General features: G+C 34.3%; 1 protein-coding gene across 5 annotated transcripts in view; it reads right to left on the bottom strand.

Annotated features, from left to right (window-relative positions):
* The window catches only part of LRRC40 (leucine rich repeat containing 40), a 54,541-nt gene that overhangs the window by 16,799 nt on the left and 10,719 nt on the right, over positions 1–27,023 (bottom strand). For 4 of the 5 annotated variants that reach the window (XM_057716507.1, XM_057716516.1, XM_057716526.1 and 1 more), the window contains 8 exons: positions 23,622–23,803; positions 22,430–22,503; positions 20,409–20,538; positions 17,109–17,232; positions 14,215–14,357; positions 11,718–11,890; positions 8,044–8,131; positions 7,884–7,929 (listed from right to left, as the gene is read on the bottom strand). In XM_057716507.1, the coding sequence (XP_057572490.1) occupies positions 7,884–7,929; positions 8,044–8,131; positions 11,718–11,890; positions 14,215–14,357; positions 17,109–17,232; positions 20,409–20,538; positions 22,430–22,503; positions 23,622–23,803 (960 nt within the window). Of the gene's footprint in view, positions 1–7,883; positions 7,930–8,043; positions 8,132–11,717; positions 11,891–14,214; positions 14,358–17,108; positions 17,233–20,408; positions 20,539–22,429; positions 22,504–23,621; positions 23,804–26,016; positions 26,089–27,023 lie in introns of all 5 variants that reach the window. The other variant, XM_057716500.1, reaches the window with a different exon arrangement.

Below are 27,023 nucleotides of genomic sequence, written 5' to 3'. Positions count from 1 at the left end.
GAAATACACAATCTTTCAAAACTCACAGAAGAAAAAACAGACAACCTGAACAGGCCTACTGTCTATTAAAGAAATTGAATCAATAATTAATAACCTTCCAAAACAAAGAGAAAGCACCAGGTCCAGATAGTATGACTGGTGAATTCTATCAAACATTTAAGGAAGAAATTATACCAGTCCTCTACGATCTTTTTCCGAGGACAGAAGCAGAGGCAACACTTCCTAATTCATTCCATAAGGCCAGTATTACCCTAATACCAAAACCAGACAAAGAAATTACAAGAAAAGAAAACTAGAAAGAAAAATCTCTCATGAACATACATGTAAAAATCCTTAACAAAATATTTGCAAATTGAATCTAAAAAGGAATAAAAAGAATTACATACCATAACCAACTGGGAATTTACCCAGATATGCAGGGCTAGTTCCACATTCAAAATTCAACTAATGTAATCCTTCACATCACCAGGTTAAAAAAGAAAAATTACATGGTCATATCAATAGATATATAAACTGTTTCTGATAAAATCCAACAGCCATTCATGATAAAAACTCAGCAAAACAGAAACAAGGGAACTTTCTCAACTTACGAAAGACTATAACACCCTACAGCTGTCATAACTAATGTTGTGAAACTTGAAGCTTTCCCCCTAAGATCAGGTACAAGGCAAGGATGTTCCCTCTCTCCACTCCTCTTCAACACTGCACTGGAGGTAGTTCTTGCTAATGCAGTAAGACAAGAAAAGGTAATAGTAAAAAGGTAACAATAAAAGGTACACAGATTGGGAAGGAGAGCATAAAACTGTCTTTGTTTACAGATGGTACAATCATCTAGTTAGAAAATCCAAAAATAACCTCCTGGAACTAAATCATTATACTATAGTAAGGTTGCAGGATACAAGGTTAATATAAAAAAGTAAATTGAATTCAACATTGTGAAAATGACTCTACTACCCAAATTAATCCTCAGATTCAATGCAATCCCTATCAAATCACCAATGGCATTTTTTACACAACTAGAACAAAAAATCCTAAAATTTGTATGAAGACACAAAATACCCCAAATAGCCAAAACAATCTTGAGGGAAAAAAACAGAGCTGGAGGAAGCAGACTCCCTGACTTCTGACTATACTACAAAGCTACAGTAATCAAGACAATATGGTACTGTCACAAAAGCAGAAATATAGATCAATGGAGCAGAAGAGAAAGCCCAGAAATAAACTATGGTCAACTAATCTGTGACAAAGGAGGCAAGAATATACAATGGAGAAGAGACAGCCTCTTCAATAAGTGGTGCTGCGAAAACTGGACAGCTACATGTAAAAGAATGAAATTAGAACACTCCCTAACACCACACACAAAAATAAACTCCAAATGGATTAAAGAGCTAAATGTAAGGCCAGACACTATAAAACTCCTAGAGGAAAATACAGTGAGAATACTCTTCGAAGCAAATAAAAGCAAGATCTTTTTTGACCCACCTCCTAGAGTAATGGAAATAAAAACAAAAATAAATAAGTGGGACCTAATGAAACTTAAATGCTTTCACACAGGAAAGAAAACCATAAAGAAGATGAAAAGACAACCCTCAGAATGGGAGAAAATATTTGAAAATGGATCAACAAAGGATTAATCTCCAAAATATATAAACAGTTCATTCAGCTCAATATCAAAAAAACAAACAACCCAATCAAAAAATGGGCAGAAGGCCTGAATAGGCATTTCTCCAAAGAAGACATACGGATGGCCAAGAGGCACATGAAAAGCTGCTCAACATCACTAACTATTAGAGAAATGCAAATCAAAACTACAATGAGGTATCACTGAGATCAAGATGGCAGAGTAGGAGGACGTGCGTTCACTCCCTCTTGCAAGAGCACCAGAATTACAACTAACTGCTGAACAATCATCGACAGAAAGACACTGGAACTCACCAAAAAAAACACCCCACATCCAGAGACAAAGGAGAAGCCGCAATGAGACGACAGGAGGGGTGTAATCACGTTAAAATCTAATCCCATAAATGCTGGGTGGGTGACTCACAAGCTGGAGAACAGTTATACCACACAAGTCCTGAGGGTTCTGAGCCCCACATCAGGCTTCCTAACCTGGGGGTCCAGCAATGGGAGGAGGAATCCCCAGAGAATCAGACTCTGAAAGCCAGCGGGACTTGATTGCAGGACCTCCACAGGACTGGGGAAAATGGAGACTCCACTCTTGGAGGGCACACAAGAAAGTGTGCTCACCAGGACCCAGGGGGAAGGAGCAGTGACCCCATAAGAGACTGAACCAGACCTACCTGCTGGTGCTGGAGGGTTGCCTGCGGAGTTGGGGGGTGGTTGTGGCTCGCCGAGGAGACGGAGGCACTGGCAGTGGGGGTTCTGGGAGGTGCTCATTGGTGTGAGCCCTCCCAGAGTCCACCATTAGCCCCACCAAAAAGCCTGTAAGCTTCAGTGCTGGGTCGCCTCAGGCCAAACAACCACCAGGGTGGGAACACAGCCCCACCCATTGGCAGACAAGCAGATTAAAGTGTTACTGAGCTCTGCCCACCAAATCGGATTAAAGTTTTACTGAGCTCTGCCCACCCAGCCCAACCTACCATCATCAGTCCCTCCCATCAGGAAGCACCCAGGAGCCTCCTAGACAGCTTCCTCCACAAGAGGGCAGGCAGCAGAATCAAGCAGTATCAGCAGTACTTCATCTTGTGGAACTGAAAATCACAGCCACAGAAAGAGAGAGAAAATGAAAAGGCAAAAGACTTTGTACCAGATGAAGGGACAAGATAAAACCCCAGAAAAACAACAAAATGAAGAGGAGATAGGCACTCTTCTGGAAAAAGAATTCAGAATAATCATGATGAAGATGATCCAGGACTTTGAAAAAAGACTGGATGCAAAGATTGAAAAGTTTCAAGAAAAGTTTACCAAAGACCTAGAAGAACTAAAGAACAAACAAACAGAGATATGCAACACAATAACGGAAATGAAAAATACACTAGAAGGAACCAATACCAGATTAACTGAGGCAGAAGGGCGATTTACTGACCTGGAAGACAGAATGGTGATAATCACTGATGCAGAAAAGAATAAAGAATGAGAAGAACTGAAGACAGCTTAAGAGACCTCTGGGACAACGTTAAATGCACCAACATTCGCGTTATAGGGGTCTCAGAAGGAGAAGAGAGAGAGGAAGGACCTGAGAAAATACTGGATGAGATTATAGTTGAAAACTTCCCTAACATGGGAAAGGAAATAGCTACCCAAGTCCAGGAAGCACAGAGAGTCCCAGGCAGGATAAACCCAAGGAGAAACATGCCAAGACATATAGTAGTCATATTGACAAAAATTAAAGACAGAGAAAAGTTATTAAAGGCAACAAGGGAAAAATGACAAATAACATACAAGGGAACTCCCATAAGGGTAACAGCTGATTTCTCAGCAGAAACTCTGCAAGCCAGAAGAGAGTGGCATGATATATTTCAAGTGATGAAAGGGAAGAACCTACAACCAAGAATACTCTCCCCAGCAAGGATCTCATTCAGATTCGACGGAGAAATCAAAAGCTTTACAGACAAGCAACAGCTAAGAGAATTCAGCACCACCAAACCAGCCCTACAGCAAATGCTAAAGGAACTTCTCTAAGCGGGAAACATAAGAGAAGAAAAGGACCTACAGATACAATGAGGTATCACCTCACACCAGTTAGAATGGGCATCATCAGAAAATCTAGCAACAATAAATGCTGGAGAGGGTGTGGAGAAAGGGGAATGCTCTTGCACAGTTGGTGGGAATGTAAATTGATACAACAACTATGGAGAACAGTATGGAGATTCCTTGAAAGACTAAAAATAGAGTTACCATATGACCCAGCAATCCCACTACAGGGCATATACCCTGAGAAAACCGTAATTCAAAAAGACATGTGTACCCTAATGTTCACTGCAGCAGTATTTACAATAGTCAGATCATGGAAGCAACCCAAATGTCCAACAACAATGAGTGGTTAAAGAAGATGTGGTACATACATACAATGGAATATTACTCAGCTGTAAAAAAGAATGAAATTGGGACATTTGTAGAGACATGGATGGACCTAGAGTCTGTCATACAGAGTGAAGTAAGTCAGAAAGAGAAAAACAAATATCATATATTAATGCATATATGCAGAGTATAGAAAAATGGTACAGATCAACTGCTTTGCAAAGCAGAAATAGAGACACAGATGTAGAGAACAAACATATGGACACCAAGGGGGGAAAGCGGGGGGGGGGGAGGGGGTGGAATGGGATGAATTGGGAGATTAGGATTGCCATATATACATTACTAATAAGAAAAAAAAATCAAATTGTACACTTTAAATATATGCAGCTTATTATATGTCAATTATATCTCAATAAAAGTTCTAAAAAAAAGTAAACTGTTTTCTTCTCTATCAACAATAAACAAGTAGAGTTTGAAATTAAAAACACAGTACCCTTTACGTTAGCATCCAAAATTGAAATACTCAGGTATAACTCTAACAAACGTGAGCAAGAACTATATGAGGAAAACTACAAAACTTTGATGAATGAAATCAACGAGGATCTAAATAAATAGAGAGATATCCCATGTTCATGGATGGAAAGATGAAGTACTGTCAAGATGTCATTTCTTCCCTATTTGATCTATATATTCAATGTAACCCCAATCAAAATCCCAGCAAGTTATTGTCAGTATCAACAAAATGATTTTAAGGTCTATATGGAGAGGCAAAAGAGCCAGAATAGCCAACATAATATTGAAAGAAAAGAACAAAACTGGAAGACTGATGCTATCCAACTTAAAGACAGTAATCAAGACAATGTGATACTGGCAAAAGAACAAAGAGATCAATGAACAGAATAGAGAATTCATAAAGAGACTCCCATAAATGTAGTCAACTGATCTTTGCAAAAGGAGCAAAGGCAATACAATGAAGCAAAGACAGTCTCTTCCACAAATGATGCTTAAACAACAGGATATCCATATGCAAAAACAGCAGCTTTATTCATAATTGTCGAAACTTGGCAGCAACCACTATGTCTTTCAGTAGGTGGGTGAACAGATAAACTGTGGTACAGCCAGACAATGAAACATGAGGATGAGTCAAAAATTATCTGCACTCCGGTTATATTAAAACTTCTGTTGGCCACACTGTCTTATCAGCACTTTCCGTTCAAGGCTACTGTTTCCCCAGTCACTGCTGTGCAGGTATGAACATGTTACATCAGTTCATCTGTAACTGCAGTGCAAGCGAAAATGGATGTCCCACTTGTGATTTGCATGAAAGAAGAGCAGTGTGCAGTGATTCATTTTTTTGTGGTCAGGGGGTGTACCTGGTGCCATTATTTATTGAAGACTTTGTGTGCAGTATGGAGAAAGTGTTTTGTTGTGAAGACGTGTGTATGAATGGTTAGAGATGCTTGTTGAAGAGCTGAAGCCTAAACTTCGGATTAAACGCAGAGGACTGCTATCCAAGGGCATTGTGATCTTGCGTGACAATGTATATCCACACACTTCTGCCCGCACTGTTGACACTCTGCAAAAACTTCGTTTTGAGGTGTTAAAGCTTCCTCCCTATAGTCCTGACCTTGCTCCATTGGACTTTCACCTTTCTGGTCCCCTGAAAGCAGCCCTACAAGGACGAAGATTCACTTCTGATGATGAAATGAAGACAGGGTTGCATTCGTGGCTCGCAGTTCAGCCTGAAACATCTTTTAATGAGGGAATATGAAAGCTTGTTGACAGATGGACAAAGTGTATTGAAAAGCAAGGAGATTATGTCAAAGAACGATGTATTTGTCTTTTCTAAAAGTTAATTAAAATAAATTCTACAGCCAGACTGAGGATAATTTTCACTCACCCTCGTGTCATTCAGTGCTAAAAGGAAATAAGCTATCAAGCCTGAAAAGACACGAGGGAAGATTAAATGCATATTACTAAGTGAAAGAAGACAATCTGCAAAGGTTACAGACTGTATGATTCCAATTATATGACATTCTAGAAAAAACATAAATACAGAGACAAGAAAAAGAACAGCAATTGCCAGGGATGGAAGGGGTTGTAGGGGGTGGGAGGATAAATAGGCGGATCCTATGAGGATTCACACAGCAGTGAAAATACTTTATATGATATTACAATGATGAAAATATGTCTTTATACATTTGTCTAAACCCACAGAATGTACAACACCAAGAGTGAACCCTAAAGTAACTAAGACTTAGGGTGATTATGAGGTGTCAATGTAGGTTCATTCTTTGTAAAAAAATATACTATTCTGGTGAGTTTTGCTGATATTGGGGGAGGCTATATGAGTGCAGGCAGAGGATATATCGGATATCTCTGTACCTTCCTCTCAATTTTGTTGTGAACCTAAAACTAGTCTTAAAAAAAGTCTTTAAAATGTTTTTTGATTATTCTAACATGACTTCTAATTGATTTATATCAGAATAATCAAACTTTTCTTGAGAAGAAAATATATATGGAGAAAAAAGGAAACTGGCAGAAAATGAGAGTCTTAGAAAATTGTGTAAATAATTTATTTGAAGGGCGAAGTGGAAAATGTAAATTGCTTAAGTATACAATTATTTATTTAACATCTACTGACTGGCAATATGCCAAAACTGCTAGACTAGGCTGTGCATAACCAATGGAGCTGTGATCTAAATTAACAGCTGCTGCATTTAGTCACTAAGTTTTGAAGTGGCTTATAGCGTTATGCAGCAGTACACTGGCACAAAAAATATTTTTCTTAATGTTCTAGTGTGTGTTACAATAACATACATGAAATAAAAACTGGAATAAATCACAATTTTAGTGAAACACTAAAAATTAAATTTATGGTATTTTATCTTTTGGTGCATGTTTATGCTAAATTAGCACATCCTAAGAAATGTGCTTTGTCTTTATTTTTGTTATAACTTACCAAAAATATGAATGCAGCAGATACTCAAATGCCTATTAATATACTTCCCAGTCAATAGAACCCTTATATTATAATAGTCAAGTTTTGCTCTTTTTTCAAAGATAAAGCATTGAGTGCTTATAGAATTTTTGTTATATTTTCTAATTAGTACACTATAACACAACTCAGAGATTAAGGATAGAACAGTATTACTGTGAATTTAATGATTTTTTTAAATAATTTCAGCATATTTGTAGCCTAATGGATTCAGAATTAGAGTCACACCTGCCAGGGAGTATTTCCTCTAAATATTTATATCAAAAATACATGTAAAAGGTATGAAATGAAGCTATATGTAATGAGGTGGCTAGACCTAGAGTCTGTCATACTGGGTGAAGTAAGCCAGAAAGAGAAAAACAAATACTGCATGCTAACTCATATATACAGAATCTAAAAAAAAACAAAAAAACAAAAATGGTACTGATGAACCCAGTGACAGAGCAAGAATAAGGATGCAGATGCAGAGAATGGACTGGAGGACATGGGGTTGGGGGGGCAGGGGGGGCAGGGGGCGAAGGGCGAAGGGGAAGCTGGGACGAAGTGAGAGAGCAGCATAGACATATATACACTACCAACTGTAAAATAGATAGCTAGTGGGAAGTTGCTGTATAACAAAGGGAGATCAACTCGATGATGGGTGATGCCTTAGAGGGCCAGGACAGGGAGGGTGGGAGGGAGTCGCGGGAGGGAGGGGATATGGGGATATATGTATAAATACAGCTGATTGCCTTTGGTGTACCTCAAAAACTGGTATAAGAGTGTAAAGCAATTATATTCCAATAAAGAGCTAAAAAAAAAAATTTAGTAGCTTGAAAAAAAAATACATGTAAATTTATACACTATTAACTCTTTACCACTTTTCATGTTATCCTGCAAAATATGGGAGAAAATAAAAAAATACCTTTGATCTTGCTTCGTAGATATTTTAAGACTTCCTGGGTTCCTTTCTGAAAAGGTGGTGAGAAAGACATATTCACCAAGACATACGTTGCAGTTTTATAGATCAACATGTATGTTTCAATATAAAATTTAAAAACCAGCTGAATTCTAAATATGCTTACATTTATAATTTCTCTTCGAATGGTTCTCAAAGGATTTCCTTCTAGGGCCAGAAATTTCAAATGAAGTTTTCCCAATGAACAGGGCAGACTACAAAAGATTAAATTGATTTCAAGGAAAACATTAAGGGTAAGTATAATTCAACCAAGTAGTTGATTATAAAACTAACAACATATGACAAACTATACATCATAAACTAGTGTCAAAGAAAGTCCAAGTAATTTAGGCCTAAAATATTTCCTTTTGAGATAGATGCCAACAGGTTAAAAAAAAAGAGAGAGATTTGTTTCAATACTGTCATATTGTGATTACTAAATAAAGAATGTGATCTATAAAACATTTGCTAAATTGTATCCAGTGCTAAAAAGTAAATGTAAGCAAATAAAATACCTCTAAATGAAAAAAATGAGGAAGAATAACCTTCAGTCACATAATTTGTATTTTCATTCAATAAGGAAAGTCATTTTTATCTTTGGTACACAAAAAGATAAGCAGTTTATACACATAAATATTAAATTTCAAAATTTATTAAGCATCTGTAATATACTAGGCATTGGTGTAGGGATATCAAGACCCTTTCCCTTAAAAAGTTTTTAGTTGAACAAAGGAAAAAGACACATATATGGCTAACCAAAATATAGGAATTATCTTACATTGTTGGTGAACATATAAAATAGCACAGCCACTTTGAAAAGTGGAGTATTTTAAAATTAAACATACAATTACCATACAACTAAGCAATGCCACTCCTACATTTTTACTCAGGAAAAATGAAAATAATGTCCAACCAGAGACTTACATGAATATTCAAAACAGTCAGCAAACTGAATGTAAATCAAACATCCATAAACTAACTAGTGAAGAAATGAATAAATGGTGGTATATCTGTATAATGAAATAATACCCAGCAATAAAAATGAATAAACTACTGATACACAAAATCACATGAATCACAAAAGCTTTACACTACATGAAGAAAGACAGACACAGAAACTATATGCTGTGATTTCATTTATATGGTATTTTAAAAAGGCAAAAGTACAGTGACAGAGCACATCAGTGGTTGCTAGGAGTTGGGGATATGAAAAGGGGATTGACTGCAGAGTATAAGGAGACTTTAGCAAAACAAAGATATTCTTCATGACTGTGACAATGGTTACACAAATGCATATATATTTGTCAAAAATCATCAAATTGTAGATTTTAATTGGTATATTTTATTGTATGTAAATTATACATCAACAAATGAATATGATATTATATATATATGTAATAAAACAAATGCTAACCAAGTAAAGTTGCTCTAATAGTAGAGAAGTAGAAATTAGCAAGGGGACTTTAGGGAGAAGAGAGTAGCAAAGCCTGGATTTGGGCCTAAAAAGAACAGAATTCCATCAGGCAGTCAGGCAGGAAAAGGGCATTCTAAGGTAAAGAAAATGAAGAAAAAGTCATTACATTTACAGTTCAGCGTAGTCAGAGTAGGATACCTGTGGGAGTGAAAGATGACAAAGAGAGAATGAATGAAGTCTGACTGTGAGATGTACTTGACAGTTACGCTAAAAATTCTGTACTTTATTTTGCAAGACAGTGACTCCCAATTGCTGGTTCGAAAAACAGATGCATCAAAATCTCCTAGGAACTTTTTAAAACAAAAACCAAAACAATTCTAAGGCCCCATTGTTAAAGATTCTGATTCACTGTTGCCTCAGTATCTGCAATTTTTTTTTAAAGCTTCTCATGTGGCTCTGATACACAGCCATATTTGGGAAACAGCACTATAACAATGGAGACTCATCGAAGTTTTTTAGTGGAACAACCTGATAATTTGTGTTTTATAAAAACCACTTTGGAAGGATTGCAAGGAATCAATATTTTGGTTAAAGGAGATTCTGGAGGGGTACAAAATGAATAGAATGGTCTAATATCTAGGTTAATATGAGGTTAGATGAAAGGAAAGAAAATACTTATGAGCTTCATGATGTTCTAGGCCCTATGATATACACACACTTTATATCAGAGCTCTGGAGAAAGAGAAACATATATATCAGAAATATTTTACTGACTACTTTATTTAATATTATTTGTCATCATTTTTGTTTTGTTTTGCCTTCTACTGCCTTTGTATGGTAGCCAAAATAAAACCGCTATGGGGAAAAATGTATATGTCAATATTTATGAGGCATGGGATTATTTCATTCATTAGTTATAAGTACTTTTAAGAATATCCATGTCACTTATTAATTCTGTCATACATAGAGGAGAGTGGAAAGAATCGTCATGTCCAAGCATTCAAATCTATGGTCAAGATGTACCATATGCCATATGTGCATTGTGAAAACAATTTTGATTTTTAAAAAGTTATTGAAATATACACATAGAAGAAAGTCTACCTTGCTTAACCTTTCTCCTTCTGTGAATAGGAAACCATGTTTCTGACATCTGAACACAAAATTTCAGACACTAACTAGTGTACAATGCTAGGTAAGTCTGAGTCATTTTATGTATCTATAAATAATTCCATCTCTAAATATTATGGTTTTATAACTCCATGATTCTTTACTCACTACCCTCTTCCTCTGAATTTCCAACACAATCAACTGCTAAATACTACTTTTTCTAACTCATCACACCTTTCACATCTTTCCTCTTTTTTCTTCTTTAGGTCCTTATTACATAAGAGAGAAATCTACAAAGCTGTCAATACAGTAAATTGGACATAGCAAGTGCTCCTTAGTGACAATTATTACATTAATCTAATAGAATTTATTTAGAATTCCCATCTACAAAACCAATCCTATCCAAAGTATTCAACTCACTATCACCAATTTATTTTTTAATGCTTACAATCAAGTTGGCTTTGTTTGTAATCTCCCCACCTCTAAACTAATGAAAACTGGCTCTTCCCAGGCATTTTTAAGGATCTCCTTCACATGGCCTCAACTTATCTTTCAAGACCTAAATTCTCACAGTCTCCTTTCATGCACCCTACCAACGCAACTTGATTCCTTGCTGTTCTCTCTATATATACCTACAATTTATTTTCTAAACTTTCAGAGCTTTGTTTGTGCCGTTTCTTCCCGTCAAGTGAGTTATTCTGACCACATCTGAAAATCGTGGTCATCCTTCAAAGATCACATGGTGAAACTAGAGTGAGGCATGACCCTGTAAGTAAGTACATTTTTAAATTTTGTGCTCTAGGTAATTAACCTGCTTCAGCCTGGTCCCAGTTCTATAATATCACCTAAAAATTTTACTTCTTCCACAAAGCCTGCCCTGATTCTTCTCAATAAATTCTGATTCCTATATCTCCTTTAAGTCCCCAAAGTATTTCATATCTCTCCCATGGCTTTACAGTCATTTAACAAGTTCAACAAATATTTATCAGGCAGCTTCTTTGTACCCAGGCACTGATTTAAGAGTTAGCTAGAGCAGTGAACAAGAGAGAAAAATCTTTCTAGAGTTTGTGTTCTAGTAGGCTGGAGTAGCTGATACCATTAGCATATTAAGCTTGCTGCCAAGAACAAAATCTAATTACTCTTTGTAGGTCTGAACATGATACCTACTCAATAAACATTTATTGCATTCAATTTACAAAAAAGATCTCTACATATTTTATAACTTATGAAATTAACCAAATACAGATATGATTTCTTATTCATTCCATCTTTAAACTTACCTACTAATATCATTGTTGCTTAGGTCAAGCCTTTCCAAAGACTGCAGGAGTGTAATTTCATCTGGAACAGATTTTAACTTGTTATCCCGCAGGTCTAGCACAAGGATAGAATTCAGATGCTTAAGATGTTCTGCCCCTAACATTTCAATCTGGTTTTCACCTAAATGTAATTCCTAAAAAACCAAAGATCAATCATGTGTATTTCTGTATTCAATTTTATACTAGACAACAAAAATAAAATTGAAATCTTGATTTTGAATCATTGAAAAACACAGAAAATTTTCTAATTACTAAGGTGCTTAAATTTTTAATTATATGTAAGCTATCTTACAGTTAAAGAAAAATGACAAAAGAAAATTTTCAAGAACTTCCTAGTAATTTAAAAATAATTAAGGGTTTAATCTGGCAAAAAGTTCAAAGCTTATAAAACCAAAGTGGAGAAATGATGTAGTAGTTTCATTTACAAAATTAATAAACATACAAATCCAAGAACTATATGATGAAAAATTAAAGTTTTAAAACAAATCAGTATAAGTTTAAAAATTTATTTATAGTACAATAAATGTTTGCTACTCAATATTTTTATTAGTGATTATTATATATACTGATTTCTCATTAGCAGAATCTAAGATTATCATAGATAATTAATCTTATTAAACGATAACTTTTTCAGTTATTTACATCACTGTCACATTCCATTTAAAAGAAACTCTTGCTTATGGTTTCCTTTGCTGTGCAAAAGCTTTTAAGTTTAATTAGGTCCCATTTGTTTACTTTTGTTTTTATTTTCATTACTCTAGGGGGTGGGTCAGAAAAGATCTTGCTGTGATTTATGTCAAAGAATGTTTTTCCTCTAAGAGTTTTATAGTGTCCAGTCTTACATTTAGGTCTTTAATCCATTTTGAGTTTATTTTTGTATATGGTGTTAAACTTAAAAGCTTTTGCACAGCAAAGGAAACCATCAACAAGATAAAAAGACAACTTTTAGAATGGGAGAAAATATTGCAAACGAAGCAACTGACAAAGGATTAATCTCCAAGATATACGAACAGCTCATGCAGCTCAATATTAAAAAACAAACAAACAAGCCAATCAAATAATGGGCAGAGGACCTAAACAAACATTTCTCCAAAGAAGACATACAAATGGCCAAGAGGCACATGAAAAGATGCTCAACATCACTAATTATTAGACAAACGCAAATCAAAACTACAATGAGGTATCACTTCACATGGGTCAGAATGGCCATCATCAAAAAATCTACAAACAATAAATGCTGGAGAGGGTGTGGAGATAAGGGAACCCTCTTCCACTGCTGTGGGAATGTAAATTGATATAGCCACTGTGGAGAACAGTATGGAGATTCCTTAAAAAACTAAAAACAGAACTACCATATGACCCAGCAATCCTACTACTGGGCATATACCCTGAGAACACCATAATTCAAAAAGACACATGCACCCTGATGTTCATCGCAGCACTATTTACAATAGCCAGGACGTGGAAGCAACCTAAATGTCCATCGACAGATGAATGGATAAAGAAGATGCAATACATATATACAATGGACTATTAGTCATAAAAAGAAATGAAATTGAGTCATTTGTAGAGATGTGGATGGACCTAGAGTCTGTCATACAGAGTGAAGTCAGAAAGTAAAAAAAAATATATTGTATATTAATGCATATATGTGGAATCTAGAAAAATGGTACAGATAACCTATTTGCAGGGCAGGAATAGAGACACAGACATAGAAAATGGACATGTGGACACAGGGGAAGAAGGGGGGTGGGACAAACTGGGAGATTACTATTGACATATACACACTACCATATATAAAACTGATAGCTAGTGGGAACCTGCTGTATAGCACAGGGAGCTCAGCTTGGTGCTCTGTGATGACCTAGATGGGTGGAATGGGGGTAGGGAGTGGGAAGGAGGCCCAAGAGGGAGGGGATCTATGCATACCAAAAAAAAAAACAAAAACCGAAAGAAAAAGAAACTCTGAACACTACTGCATAAAAGTGTGCATAGAAGTGTACATACAGAAAAGCAAAGCATGGCAAATTTAAATACAATGTTAATGCTATATACTTAATACCAAAAAAAGTGATTAATTTTAAACAGACCTTATGACAAGGTAAACATGAGTTGGCAACTGATAGAATTAGGTACATATTTCCTTCCTGGTATTCCAGGTTTCCTGCACTATGGTCCCAGCTTACTTCGTTAGCTCATCACCTACTACTTCTCCAGTTACAGACCACTCTCCAGATGAAATGAACAAATTCTTATTTTTAAAACTGATTATTGCTTAAAAAAAATCTATTATTAACAACACCATTAATATAGTCACATTAAAATTCTGAAAAATAGAAATACAGGAAAAAAATAACATAACTATTACATACTCTCAATGTAAAATAAATTTAAAATTTCATTTTCATGATTAACTTTCAGCAAATGTATAGTTATTTAATAATCATCTAAATAGTACCTTTAATAATTTACAAGAAGGAAATTCCGGTAGAAAATGTAATTTATTCCTCTGCAAATAAAGCAATTCTAATGATTCCATGCTAGCCAATTCAGAAGGTATAGTTTCCAAGAGATTTGAATTACAATCCAAATGCTTTAATCCTGTAATACAAATTTAGTGAAACAAAAGATACTTTAATAGAGAAAAATATTGGTTTATAATTGTATATACATTCAAAGAATGTGTATGTATATCATGTATGGATGAGGACTTACAAACCTGTGATGTTCTATACTGCTATTAATAATCAAGAATCCTAGAATACCACTGAATATATAAATGTAGATTAAAACTCTTTCACATTTAGTTATAATTAAAGAGAAACAATGATATTAAAGTCAATGTTTGATAATAGTCCAGGTCATCTTTGTAAAGATTTGAAAAACAAAGTACTCTGGTACTCCTTTAAAGTACTCTAAAATATACAAACTGTACACTATGAGATTATTTCCCTCGGTAATTATACATTTTTAAAAAGGAAAAGCTTAAGGTATTTAAAGACATAAATATACATGCACACTACTCGCATAAATGAATGTCAAGTAACTCTGGCTAGTAATAGCTTAGATACATCTGTATTTAAAATAGGCAAGTTGAAGTTCTATCAAAAACCCTTGGATTTTTATGTATTACCTCTTATTCTTCCATCCACTCATACTGCCTCTCTCCCTGTCTTCTTTCCTTCCTTTCTTCTAATTTTAAGTTACATGCTTTCTCTAACACCTTAGCTAACACTCTTGATAAGAAGGTATATGATAGCTTAAGAAGAATGTTCTCACTTGCAGCATCTCTCTCTTACCTCCTGGATGTTTCTTAAAAGGCAGAACAGAAAACAAAAAATTGAAAAAAAGTAAAGGTCTTCTTTCTCTTAAGACTTTAATAAGCAGTTTTCTCCCTAATCCATATTATACAGATTCTTCCACTTACAATGGCCACCATATATTTTTCACTATATATTCTCAACCCTATAGTTCGAATAGGCAATATGCATTTTACAACTTTTTTTCCTATACTTTGAGCCTGCCAATTTTAACATAATTCAAGACTGAACTGATGTACTAACTTAGACTACTTCTTTCAGTGTTTAAAGAAGTTAACTGCTTTTCAAAACAAATTTAATAGTACTACTTTCAACTTATAATATGATAATTTATGCATTACTTGACTAGATCATTGAGAAAAATGACAATCTGATCCACTCTAAATCCAATAAATTCTATAAAGCAAGTTTGTTTTAAATTTATAAACTAGTTTTCACAAGTGTTTGCATCTAAGAGCACTGACTGATAATACAAGCAGTATGTAGCAGAAAGAGCAATGGGGATGGAAAAAGAAGATGCAAACACTGGCTCTACAATTTGCTATATAATTTCTAAACCTAGGTTTCTGAATCTTTAAAATGTAAATAACATGCAACCCCACTAACTTGTGGAACTACTGTGGCAGCATAATAATATATTTTAAAGTATTTTGAGTTACAAAGAACCATACGAATGTTAGATACAGTTCTTGGAATATCATCATGACTAGTGAAATAACTAAATTTCCTACTGATGATAGCTTAAAAGTATCATTGCATGGCTGAAGGACAGAAAGCGTCAGAGCATAATTATATAGTATATTAGAAAAACTGCTGTAAGTTCAAAGTATTTTTCTATTCATTTCAATATCTGCTCCTCTCCTCTCAATGCTTCTACTCAATTTGTAGGGAAAAAAAAATGCTTACATACTCACTCCAGATATATTTTACGTTTAGCTCTACTTTCTAATACCTTCATTGAAAAATGGCAAAGACAAGCAGAGTCAACTACTGGTATCACAACTAACAGCTCCCCTAAAATGTCAATTCAATTTATGGCAGATTTAATTTATGCATCCCTGTTATAAATGACAAACAACCATTAATCTAAAGTAAAAAGGCAGTGATCATTTTGTAATGTATAAAAATATCACTATCTTATACACCTGAAACTAATATTGTTAGTCAATTGTACATTTTTTAAAAAACTCAGCACAATTTTACAAATTCACTGCAAAATAATTTGTAATCAACTGTATGATATCACATCTATGACTTCTTCCACAAAAGGGAGGTTTAAAAAAATGAAAAGGCTCATATATGATTAGTAAAAAACAGTAAACTAAATAGTCTATAGCTGACACAGTGTGGTCATCAAATAAGAAATAATAATAGTTTGCCTTTAGACAAAAAAAATCACTATAATGATTTTGGACTCTAAATCAAGAATTCTAACATGATTAAGTATACTTACTTAAAAGGTAATGAAATGGACCTTCAATTTGTTTTATCCCTTAATATTAGTTCTGCAGTACATCAATTATAATGTTTCAGTGGTAAACTTTAACAGAACCACTAAATTTTAACTTTTTTTTAAAAAGAACTGACAATTTGGGCAAAACTAGACTATCTCTTGACTTCATTACTTGTGGACCTCAAAGAGGATACAGCTATAACATAACCACATATCATAGGTGGAATCACCTAGAAGAAGGGAATGACCTCTTAGTGAATGTTGAATAAATGAACAAACAGATAGCATGGCTCAAAACCTTAACCGATTTCTCAGGTATATAATTTTAACCACAATTTATAATTTTATTTTCTTTTTCTCTTTTTGATACGCCAAAATATTGTTCTGGTGGTAATTCCTTACAAAGTTGCTAGACAATAATGGCCTGGGGAAAATGTGACTAGTTGCTATTGTTTGCAATTACTACAATAAAATCTATTATTTTACTTCTCTGTAACTAACTACATAAAAATTTATTTTTCTAAATGTAAGTTACACCAACTTCAAATTTATTTATTTTTTAAAATAGAGAAGATTTACTCTTCATTCCACTTATTTCTGCAGGCAAACTCTTCAATTGATTACTGGAAAGATTGAGTCGCACCAGGCTGGATAGAGAAGAAAAACTTGCAGGAACACTTGTAAGACGATTGTTCGAAAGATCCTTTAAAAAGAGAAAGACAAAATGAATGAATGAACAAGTAAATAAAAAAATAAAGAATTCCTAAGGGGGATTTCAGAATTTTGAGGGCATAGCAACATTAAAAAAAACTATTTAGAGGTGATATGTTTTGTAACTCTCATTCACTGACAATTTCACAAATCATCACTCATTACCTCAATATATTCTGTGGGCGTACCGTGTGTTTATAATGTAGCAGAGTAATTAAAATGAATTTTGACTTCAAAAATATTTTACACAAAGTTTCTGTTAATACTAAGTCATGCTGTATCATGTATCGTGTTTTCAAAAAAAAATCCATTTGTTCATCCAATATTCGTTGAGTACCTATGATAAATCAGGCAAACTGTATGGTTAAATGGTAATATGAAATGAAAAACATCTTTGCAAGAAAGAAAAATTTTTGAAAGAAAAAAAAGTAAGGCTGAAAAAAATGGCCCTTTTAATTTGGGAGGAAAAAAATATTCTCCTCTTGGCTCTGCTGACCTGCATTAACTAAGTACAGAAGTCTATTCTACTCTCTAGTTTTCACTCATTCAAGCTCACCTAATTAATCTCTATACCTTGATGTTGCTTTAAGTCTTTGTTTCTGTTTTTCCTTTAAATAGTTATGAGAGAATTTTTTTTTTAAACTCCCTTTAAAAGGCAATGTTGGGGACTTCCCTGGTGGTCCAGTAGTTAAGCATCTACCTTCCAATGCAGGGGATAAGGGTTCAATCCCTGGTTGGGGAACTAGGAGCCCACATGCCCTGGGGCAACTAAACCCGCACGCCTCAACTCCTGAGCCCACGCACTCTGGAGCCCAGGTGCCACAAATAGAGGAGTCTGCATGCCACAACTACTGAGCCCGTGTGCCACAACTAGAGAAGCTCGAGCGCTGCACTAGGGAGAAGCCCACAACTAAGAGCCTGCACGCCAAAACAAAGACCTAGCACAGCCAAAAATAAGTAAATAAATAAATGACAATGTTATGAATCAGGTATTCTTCTTATGATATTCAAATAAGATGTAAATACTCCACCAGCTACCACCAAACTGTTAGGCAAAGATAATGGCAACAATGAATAAGAAAAAAATGACTTAAAGGAACTATTCTCTGAAGACTATGATTTAGTCTAACATTAAACACTGCAAATCTAAATAAATTAAGAAGATAGAAAAAGGAAAAATGCTAGATCAGTGTATGTTTTAAAACACACTGTTATTATAATAACATATTATCATAATCTACAACATCAACATAATAGTCTGTAACTCAAATACTCTAAAGTCTAAGAGTCAACAGATTACTAATAAACATTTTGTAATATCAAAGGTTACTGACACTAAATGCAATGCAGTATTCTGGATTGGATCCTGGAACAAAAAAACAAAGGACATTAGTGGAAAAACTGGGAAAATATTATAAACTCTGCAGTTAGTAATATTGTACCAACATTAATTTCTTAGTTTTTACAAATATCCCAGAGTTATGTAAAATGTTTATCCATTAAGGTGGGTAAAGGATATATGAGAACTCTCTGTACTATCCTTACAACTTTTTTATAAACCTAAAATTATTCCAATATCAAAAGCTAAAAATAAAAAAAATTTTGACAAATTCTTAAGAAATTTTAAAGAACCCAAAACAACAGAATTACTAATAGTTAAATATTTAGTTATTGCAGTTAAGGACTAAATTAGATACAAAATAAATACAGTGCATATAAATTAATCATTATTTATGCTGTCATTTCTTCAATAAATATTTATTTAGTACCATTGTGCTAAGCAGTTTTTATATAACTTTAAGAAATATTACTAGCTTAAATTATTACAGATCTTATACTTTTAATGTTTTAGTATATTGTTGCTCACATTTATGATTTATTTGATAACGAGTCCTTAAGAACACAATTCTCAACTGAAACATCCTTTCATTATGTAAATGACTATCCAGGAACCCATAAGGAAAGTTTATTAGGTTTCCTTTAAGCTTTCTACTAGGCTCTTTCTTTTTTTTTAATCAACTGCTATCTTTTACCACTAAATTTTATAAGGAAATCTGATGGCTCCCTCCTTTGCCATTCGTTTCATCTACCTATGTCTTTTACTTTCCAAACCTTATTTCCATTCTGATCTCAACTGAAAAACAAAGACATACTGAAGAAATGGTTGAAGAGAGTATACATTTTGATTTCAAACACTGGAGCAGATGGGTGAAATAGCAAGAAAAAAATAAGTAAAAGAAGTTATTTTTCCTTCAATAAAAAGTAAACTTTAAGGCTAAAATGACTAATGAGTTTTTCAAAATGTAATATTGACTAGAACAAGAATGTAAATATGAAATAACAATATGGAGTAGAGACTTATATTAGAATATCTGATCTTATATAGCTGAAGTCTTTCAGATAGGATACCTTAAAGTAGAGTCTTACTCCTTCTGTGGTAAAATGGGGCCGGGGCGGGGGGGGGGGGGGGGGGGGGTAACATCTTATCTTACATTAAAATCCTGAATTCCTTACTTATTAGTTATATAACTTTGGATAAGTTACTTTTTTTTTTTTTAAACAAGCCTTAGTTTCTTATCTGTAACAGGGGATAAAACTATCCACTTTGCTATATGTAAAGCAAAGTGCCTATTGTTTGTCTATGACTAAAGTAATACTGTGTTGCTTTATGGTTATCTCTATTTAAGATGTGAGACACACAGAATAAAAATTTTACCAGGAAATGTGGCCATTTTGAAAAACAGGGAAGAAAAGGCAGACCCTGAAGCATTATCTGGACACTCAGAGGACAAAAGGGCCATAAGGACGACAAAGGAGGAAATGGGAACGGATATAAAAAAGGGAAATGGTATATGCGAAAAACACCTTTCCTCTATTTTGCTAAGCCATAAAAGCTTCTGATTAACAAAGTCATCCTCATGGGCCCCTTTCCCAAACTCTATTCCTAAATTAAAATCTAAGGTGATTTCCTTCATAAAGAAAACATAGGAAAATCAAATTTACAATTACTAAATTTAGCAATCTAATTGTAATGCACAGTTTCTGATACTCTAGTCATACAATCAGTTGCCCATGCACCCATGATTTCAATCATACATCCAATTTTTCAGCCTAATGAAAAATCCCACCAGCGCCAAATTATATAAATATTACAAAACCAAGACTTACTAAATCTTCTAAGTTGGAAAGTTGTTCAAATCCCTCTGGTATGCAAGTTAGTTCATTATGCTGGAGATACAGGCCCTTCAGGTTTCTTAGGTTTGTAATTTCTTCAGGGAGTATTTTCAGCTTGTTATGGCTATAGATTGATAAAACAAATGCTAAATAATTTGGTGACAACACAATGAATATTTATAAAGGCATTTTTGCTTTAAGTACTTATCAAACTTTACATCCTAAAAGTACACACTCATTAAAATGACAGTAATCTAAAGTAATCAAATTGAGAGTTTCAATGAAATAAAGATTTTTAACCAAACATATAATTTGTGAACTTTTGATTGGTTCCTTTTAATCAACTTGATTTTACATGTAAAAGAATACATCGGGCCCTAAATTTTTACACTGCATCTGAGTTTTAGAATTTTGACAAAGATATGCACATACACACATTACAGTGAAGTCACATTTTACATGGGGTTTAGGTTTCAATGTAGCACTCAAGACAAAAATAGCTATTTCTGTTTGAGGGGCTGGCATGTCCAGTTGAATGCAATATTCAACTCCAATCTTACTTGTACTTGGTCTTCACTTTGCAGTTCAGTCCTACAGAGATACTCAGGTTACTGGTGTAGAAGTCCCAAGTCAATGAGAATGATATATTCCCTGATAATTAAGAGATGACTTGACTTAACTTGTTCCTAGATTCATGTCAACTACTCACTTGGGAATTCTACTCTACCGTCATGCCATATACAATTTCTTCACAAATAACAGGCAGGAAATGGGAAATATAAGGGTGCAACAATGACCTTAAATTATATCAAAATAAAACTAGCTGGAACAAAAATGTCAAAAGATGTCTTCTAAAATATGAACCACTAAGAATTGTTAAAAACTGGTTGCTATTGTCAGCTACTTAACTGAAAGCTTCGTACATATGACAGGGATCTAGTTGGGCAAAGACGTAACTTTAGCCATACGTTTCTTTCTTTTCCTCTCCTCATCTATTTCCTCCAACCTAAAGCTCATACTCTTAATTGCTAGAAGCTAAAGCTAAAACCACACCCACTGCATACTCTCTCTCCTCTTCTTAACACTGCCCACTCCTGCCTTTGCAGGCTGCATCTATGCCTCTGGCTTGTAATGGGAAGAGGTTCTGATGTAGAATTAAACAATTAGAATCTTTGTTAATTATTCTAAACAATTTTTGGTATACATATTTTTGCTAACTTATGGTAATTTCAAGTTTTTCACCAAATAAGGACTGTTATTTAAGGAACTGTTCTCCCTCAAACCAGTTAACTCCAGAAAACTGAGCCTTGATCATGCTGTGTTAGATAGATCTAAAGCTGTATCTATTTTATAAGCCACAGCTTTTCAAACTATGTTTTGAACACCTAAACCTTTTCATTTATCCTCCTAAATTAAATCTTCCCTAATCCCCTTTTCCCTGTGTATATATAACATATAAGGCAGTTATTTTTTTTGAAAGTCTTGAGTATGTACTGAAGGGCAAAAAGAGTTAGCTAGACTAGCCTTAGCCACCTGGCCTCCCACGTAGCTCTCAGTGAGTACCAGAAGCACACCTATGGAATCCCAGGAGTCCTCAGAAAAGTTTAAAAACTACTAATATCAAAAACATGAAATTTTACTCATTAATAAATAATTGTTTTAAATTTCTTCCTATTCTTAACACCTAGATATATTCTGGAGTATCAAAGTAACTTAAAACTTGAGATGTCAACAAAGAGGATTTTGAAAATAACCACTAAAAATTATTTCATAAAAATAAAAAGTATTTAAAAAAAAATCAACTGGCCTTAAATATGTAAAACCAGAAAACATATAGGTAATTCTAAAACAAAAAATGAAATAATCTGAGAATTAAAACAAATTATTCTGCTTAATCACTTTCTGAGATAATACAAAACATTTTTTACATTAGAAAAAATGTTTGAAAAAAAATTTTTAAGAATATTAGATTTATACCCTTAAACTAGCAATATTGAAACAAGCTTAAATTTTACCTGACATTAAGTTTCTGAAGATTTTCTAACTCTCTTATAGCAGAAGGAAGGGATGTCAGCTGATTATCATGTATCTAAAAGTTATTGAAAGACACAGTCAATATCTTAATATTATAATTAACCATGAGCTTTGCCATTGTACTATATTCTCTGATGATAATCTCGTTATCCTAATTCAAAAGTAATGTTGGGCTATTGGTAATTTGTACTGAGTACAGAAGAGAAAAAGGAGTTTGAAACTGACCAAACTGCTGCTCAGAAATCATGAAGTACTAAGAGATCAATTTTAAACATTACAGTTAAAAAAACCCTTCACCTCATTGAGCAGAATTTCAATCTTAAATGAGAGATGAGAGGGTTAGAAACTAACAGCCCTCGAATGGTATGATTTATGTCAACATTTACAAAGAATAAATAAGAAGAGGGACTTCTCTCATGTTCTTACAGAATTATTGTTTTTAAGGTACAAGTAACCTTTAAGAGAACACTTAAAGCCCATCCATTCATTTTGCAAATGAAAAAACTAAAAACGTCTCTAGAAATCTGACTACATCCAACTTTTTCAGGTATGAACTGTAAGATTTGTGATGATCCTAAGTAAAGTATATCAGAAGTCTGTGGATTATGAAATAAACTACTCATGTTTCACTGTACCACATGATATAGTAACTAGGGTCTAAAAATATAATCCCTGAATAAAAACGCCAAAATTTAAGCCTAAGAATTTAAGTCAGTGTTGGAGATGTTACACACACACACACAGAAACAAAAACAAAAAACAAAAACAAAACTTGCTTTAACATCTAGAATAATGATGATGATAAAATAGCAATAAAAAAGGTAGCAGCAACCACTTGTTAAATACCAATTCTGTCTGCATGCATTAACTCATTTAATTCAAAGAGCAATTTTTAAAAATAGGTAGTAGTATCAGTCTCGGTTTACAGATGTGGAATCTGAAGCACAAAGAGGTGATTTCCTGAGATCACACAGCTATCAAGTGGCAGGGTCAGAATTTGAAGCCTGATGTTCTGACTCTGCACCCTTAACCATTATGCTGTACCTAACACAGTAATTTGTTATTGTTCCTTGCACTCTACCAATTGAACATGGGTTTTCTGCTTCTCAAAGCCTAAACTTAGCTTTAGAGTCTCTTCAAACAAAGATCCATTTTTATAATCAGTCAACTTACATCAAGAACAGTCAGTGCAGGAAGGAGTCGGAGGTCATCAGTAAGTGACTGAAGTTTATTGTTTGATATGATTAGTTTGGTCAAATCTGTCTGTTCCCACCATCGTTCAGTAGCACTGAATGAAAGATTCTGATTAGCTTCCTCAGGGATATCCACATTTATTCTCCAAACACACTGAGGCACTATTTCCACCACAACCGCACCCAAAAAAAAGAGAGAGAGAGAGAGAAATAAAAGAAGTGAAATACTAAGTACATATGTTTGTAACAACTATTCAGCTTATCTACTGAAGTTTCTGAAACACTAAAAAAACCTTTTTAAATAAGTCAAATAGCAATGAATTACAACTACATTAGAGTGAGTTGATTTTATTCCAAAACAGAATATGGGATATGTATTTTTCATATTAGATCTCTCTTATCTTCATTCAACTATATTTACTATATACATTCCCTGCACAGCACAGAGTGGTTAGATATACAAGACAAATAAAGAATGGACTCTACCATTATGCTACCATAACAGAGAAGGTATGGAAATCAACAGTTACAAATTCAATTATATCTCATAATAACTCTGTGAGGTAGGTGTTATTATTTTCACTTTATAGATGAGAAAAAATGGGGCACAGAGAATGTATCACTTACCCAAGGTTATACAGCTAGATGGGATTTAAACCTTGGAAAAGCTAAACTGTCTTGCTTCTCAGTGAATATTTGTAAGGTATATCTGACTCTGGTAGCTGCTCTACATTTTATCTGACATACAATTTTATTTCTTATCCCATCACACAACATTGTATTACTTCTGTTGCAGCATATACAGCAATTCCTTTGACACAGCAAATAAGACTGTACAAGTCAAACTGAAAGAGTCCAGGTTTATCACTACAAAATCTGAAACTCTAGAAAATATTAACTTACTCTAGTGCTATAGCAAAACTATTTTAAATAGTCCTTCATTCCTTGATAACAGTAGGATGACATATGGGTATGATTTAGAACTTGAGCTAATATTAATCAAGGCAACCACTGGTTGTGTCTTACAGTTATTGACTATCATTTTAAAATGACATTAAATGGAAGGGTATGGTCAAAGTTTCAAGTTCAGGACACAATTCAGGTTAAGCAATCCAATACAATGGTTTTAGAGAAGCAAAGCAAAGTTCCTGAAATCCATTCACTCAAAAAAATGAGGCACCTATATTTATATTAGATTATAACATCCCTTTCCTACTCTTCTTTCTGCTTAAGTAATCTGCATTTCTCTGCTCCTCTATTAGTGAATCCCCAGCAAATGGGAAAAAAAACAGAATGAAAATCCACCCATGTTTATGGACAAAGGTTTATTCTTAAAGCAAAGAAACAAACAAAAACTACTCTTTCCAACTCCTTGAGCACAAAAGCAGCATAAGGTGGTGCTGTTGGTGGTGTTGCTGTCATTATTGTTATTTTGGTGGGTAGATATGAATGATTGAGTGGGAATGAGAAACACAAATCATTCCAGCACTGAAGTTACTGACACCAGATGAGTCAACAGAATTGGGTACGTTTATGTATCTGACCAAAAATCAATGTTACTTCTGAGGAAAAAAAAGTTACAAACGTGCCATACAGTTTAGGTCACCAACAAGAGCTCTAGAACAACAACAACAAGAAACAAAGGCAAGACAGAACAATACAAAACATAAAAGAATGTATGGAAGAAGCTATGCATAAGTCTGCTCCTAAAAAAAATATGTAGAGCATATTTTTCTCTTAGCACCTACACATAGGTACATTAAGCTGATTATACTTAAAAAGCAATGTAATAAGAAAATGTTTTTTTGTAAGAGGGAAGGTAGAGAGCATTAGAAATCTGTATACAACAAAAATATCCGTTACCCATCAACTACACTAAATGAATGTTAAAATTTTATCATTATTACTTCAGATATTTTTGTTAACCAAATTTGTCTTTGTGGGAACTATCACGGAATGGATGATTGTTGATACCACACTGTTGTTATTAAATATGTATCAATTTGCTTTTCCATAAACATTGACTTACTGCTCATTCTTTTCCCCACTATTTGTGAAATATCTGTTTCTTCAAGAGTTTATAGCATGAAGATTCATGTCACTTTTCTTCCCTCCCCACAAATGTGAAGAACCACTGAATGGTATATTTTCCTAATTACTGAGGAATTCTGTGGAGCCACCCTAAAAGTAGCTTACCAATTCACAAAATAGAAATTATCAGGTAAAAAATAAATGTCAATAGGCATACACATGTGAGAAAAATTTACTATGGAGTTAGGTTTATTTGCTCTACGTAATTTTTAAAGTTATATAACATGTCAAATATATACATAAATTTTAAAATAGTATAATAAAATAATGTTCCAGGTACCCACATTTAACAATTATCAACTCATGGCCAATCTTGCTCATATATAATGCCATCTCACAATGATCTAAACTACAGTCTTTGGAAGACAGAAAAAGAACAAGTTAAACCCAAAGTTAACAAGAAAAGAGTGGAAATCAATGAAATAGAAAAAAAATATGGTAATACATTAAAAAGCAATAAAACCAATACCCAGTTCTTTGAAAGTGGGAACATCACCAGCAATCTTACAGGCATTAAAAGGATAAGGAAATATGATGAACAATTTTATATCCATAAATTCAACAACTTAGAGAAAAATGGACAAACTCCTTGAAAGAGGCAAAATAAATAAATAAATAAATCACAACAGCAACAGAAAATCTGAGTAGCCTTGTGAAAGGGTTCCTGGACCCAATTCCAGTGTGTGTATGTGGAGGCTTCCCCACACCAACATCAATCCTCAGACATCCTCCTGGTGTCTCAATTCTGACCCTACCTACCAGGACATAGACTCCACAGGTAAAGGGCTCAGTCCCACAAAACAGCCCTCCACTTCAGAGGCCAGTCACAAGCCCAGGTTATTTATTACCAGTACTTCTGACCAACTAGCTATAAATCAAAGGTTCCCACGACTCCCTCCTTGGGTTCAGTTAATTTGCTAGAATGGGCCACAGAACTCAAGAAAACCCATTTACTCACTAGATTACAGATTTATTACAAAGAATATTAAAGGATATGAATCAACAACCAGATAAAGAGATACAAGAGCAAGGTCTAACAAAGGGAGCTTCTATACTTGTGGAGCTTGCGGTCTGGCACAGTGGCACATGGGAGCATATTGGTTCCCTAACATGGAAGCTCTCAGGACCCCCTCCTTTTCTGGTTTTTATGGAAGTTTCACTACATAGGCATGATTGATTAACTCATTTGCCATTGGTGATTGATTCAACCTTTATCCCCTCTTTCCTCCCCAGAATCAGGGTTTCTGATTCTGATTCTATTCCTGGTTGGTTCTCCTGGCAACCAGCCTCG

This window comes from Hippopotamus amphibius, chromosome 1, assembly GCF_030028045.1.
Source record: "Hippopotamus amphibius kiboko isolate mHipAmp2 chromosome 1, mHipAmp2.hap2, whole genome shotgun sequence".
Taxonomy (NCBI): Eukaryota; Metazoa; Chordata; class Mammalia; order Artiodactyla; family Hippopotamidae; genus Hippopotamus; species Hippopotamus amphibius.
The sequence above is the reverse complement of the archived record's forward strand: the minus strand, read 5'-3'. Positions and strand labels throughout refer to the sequence as shown.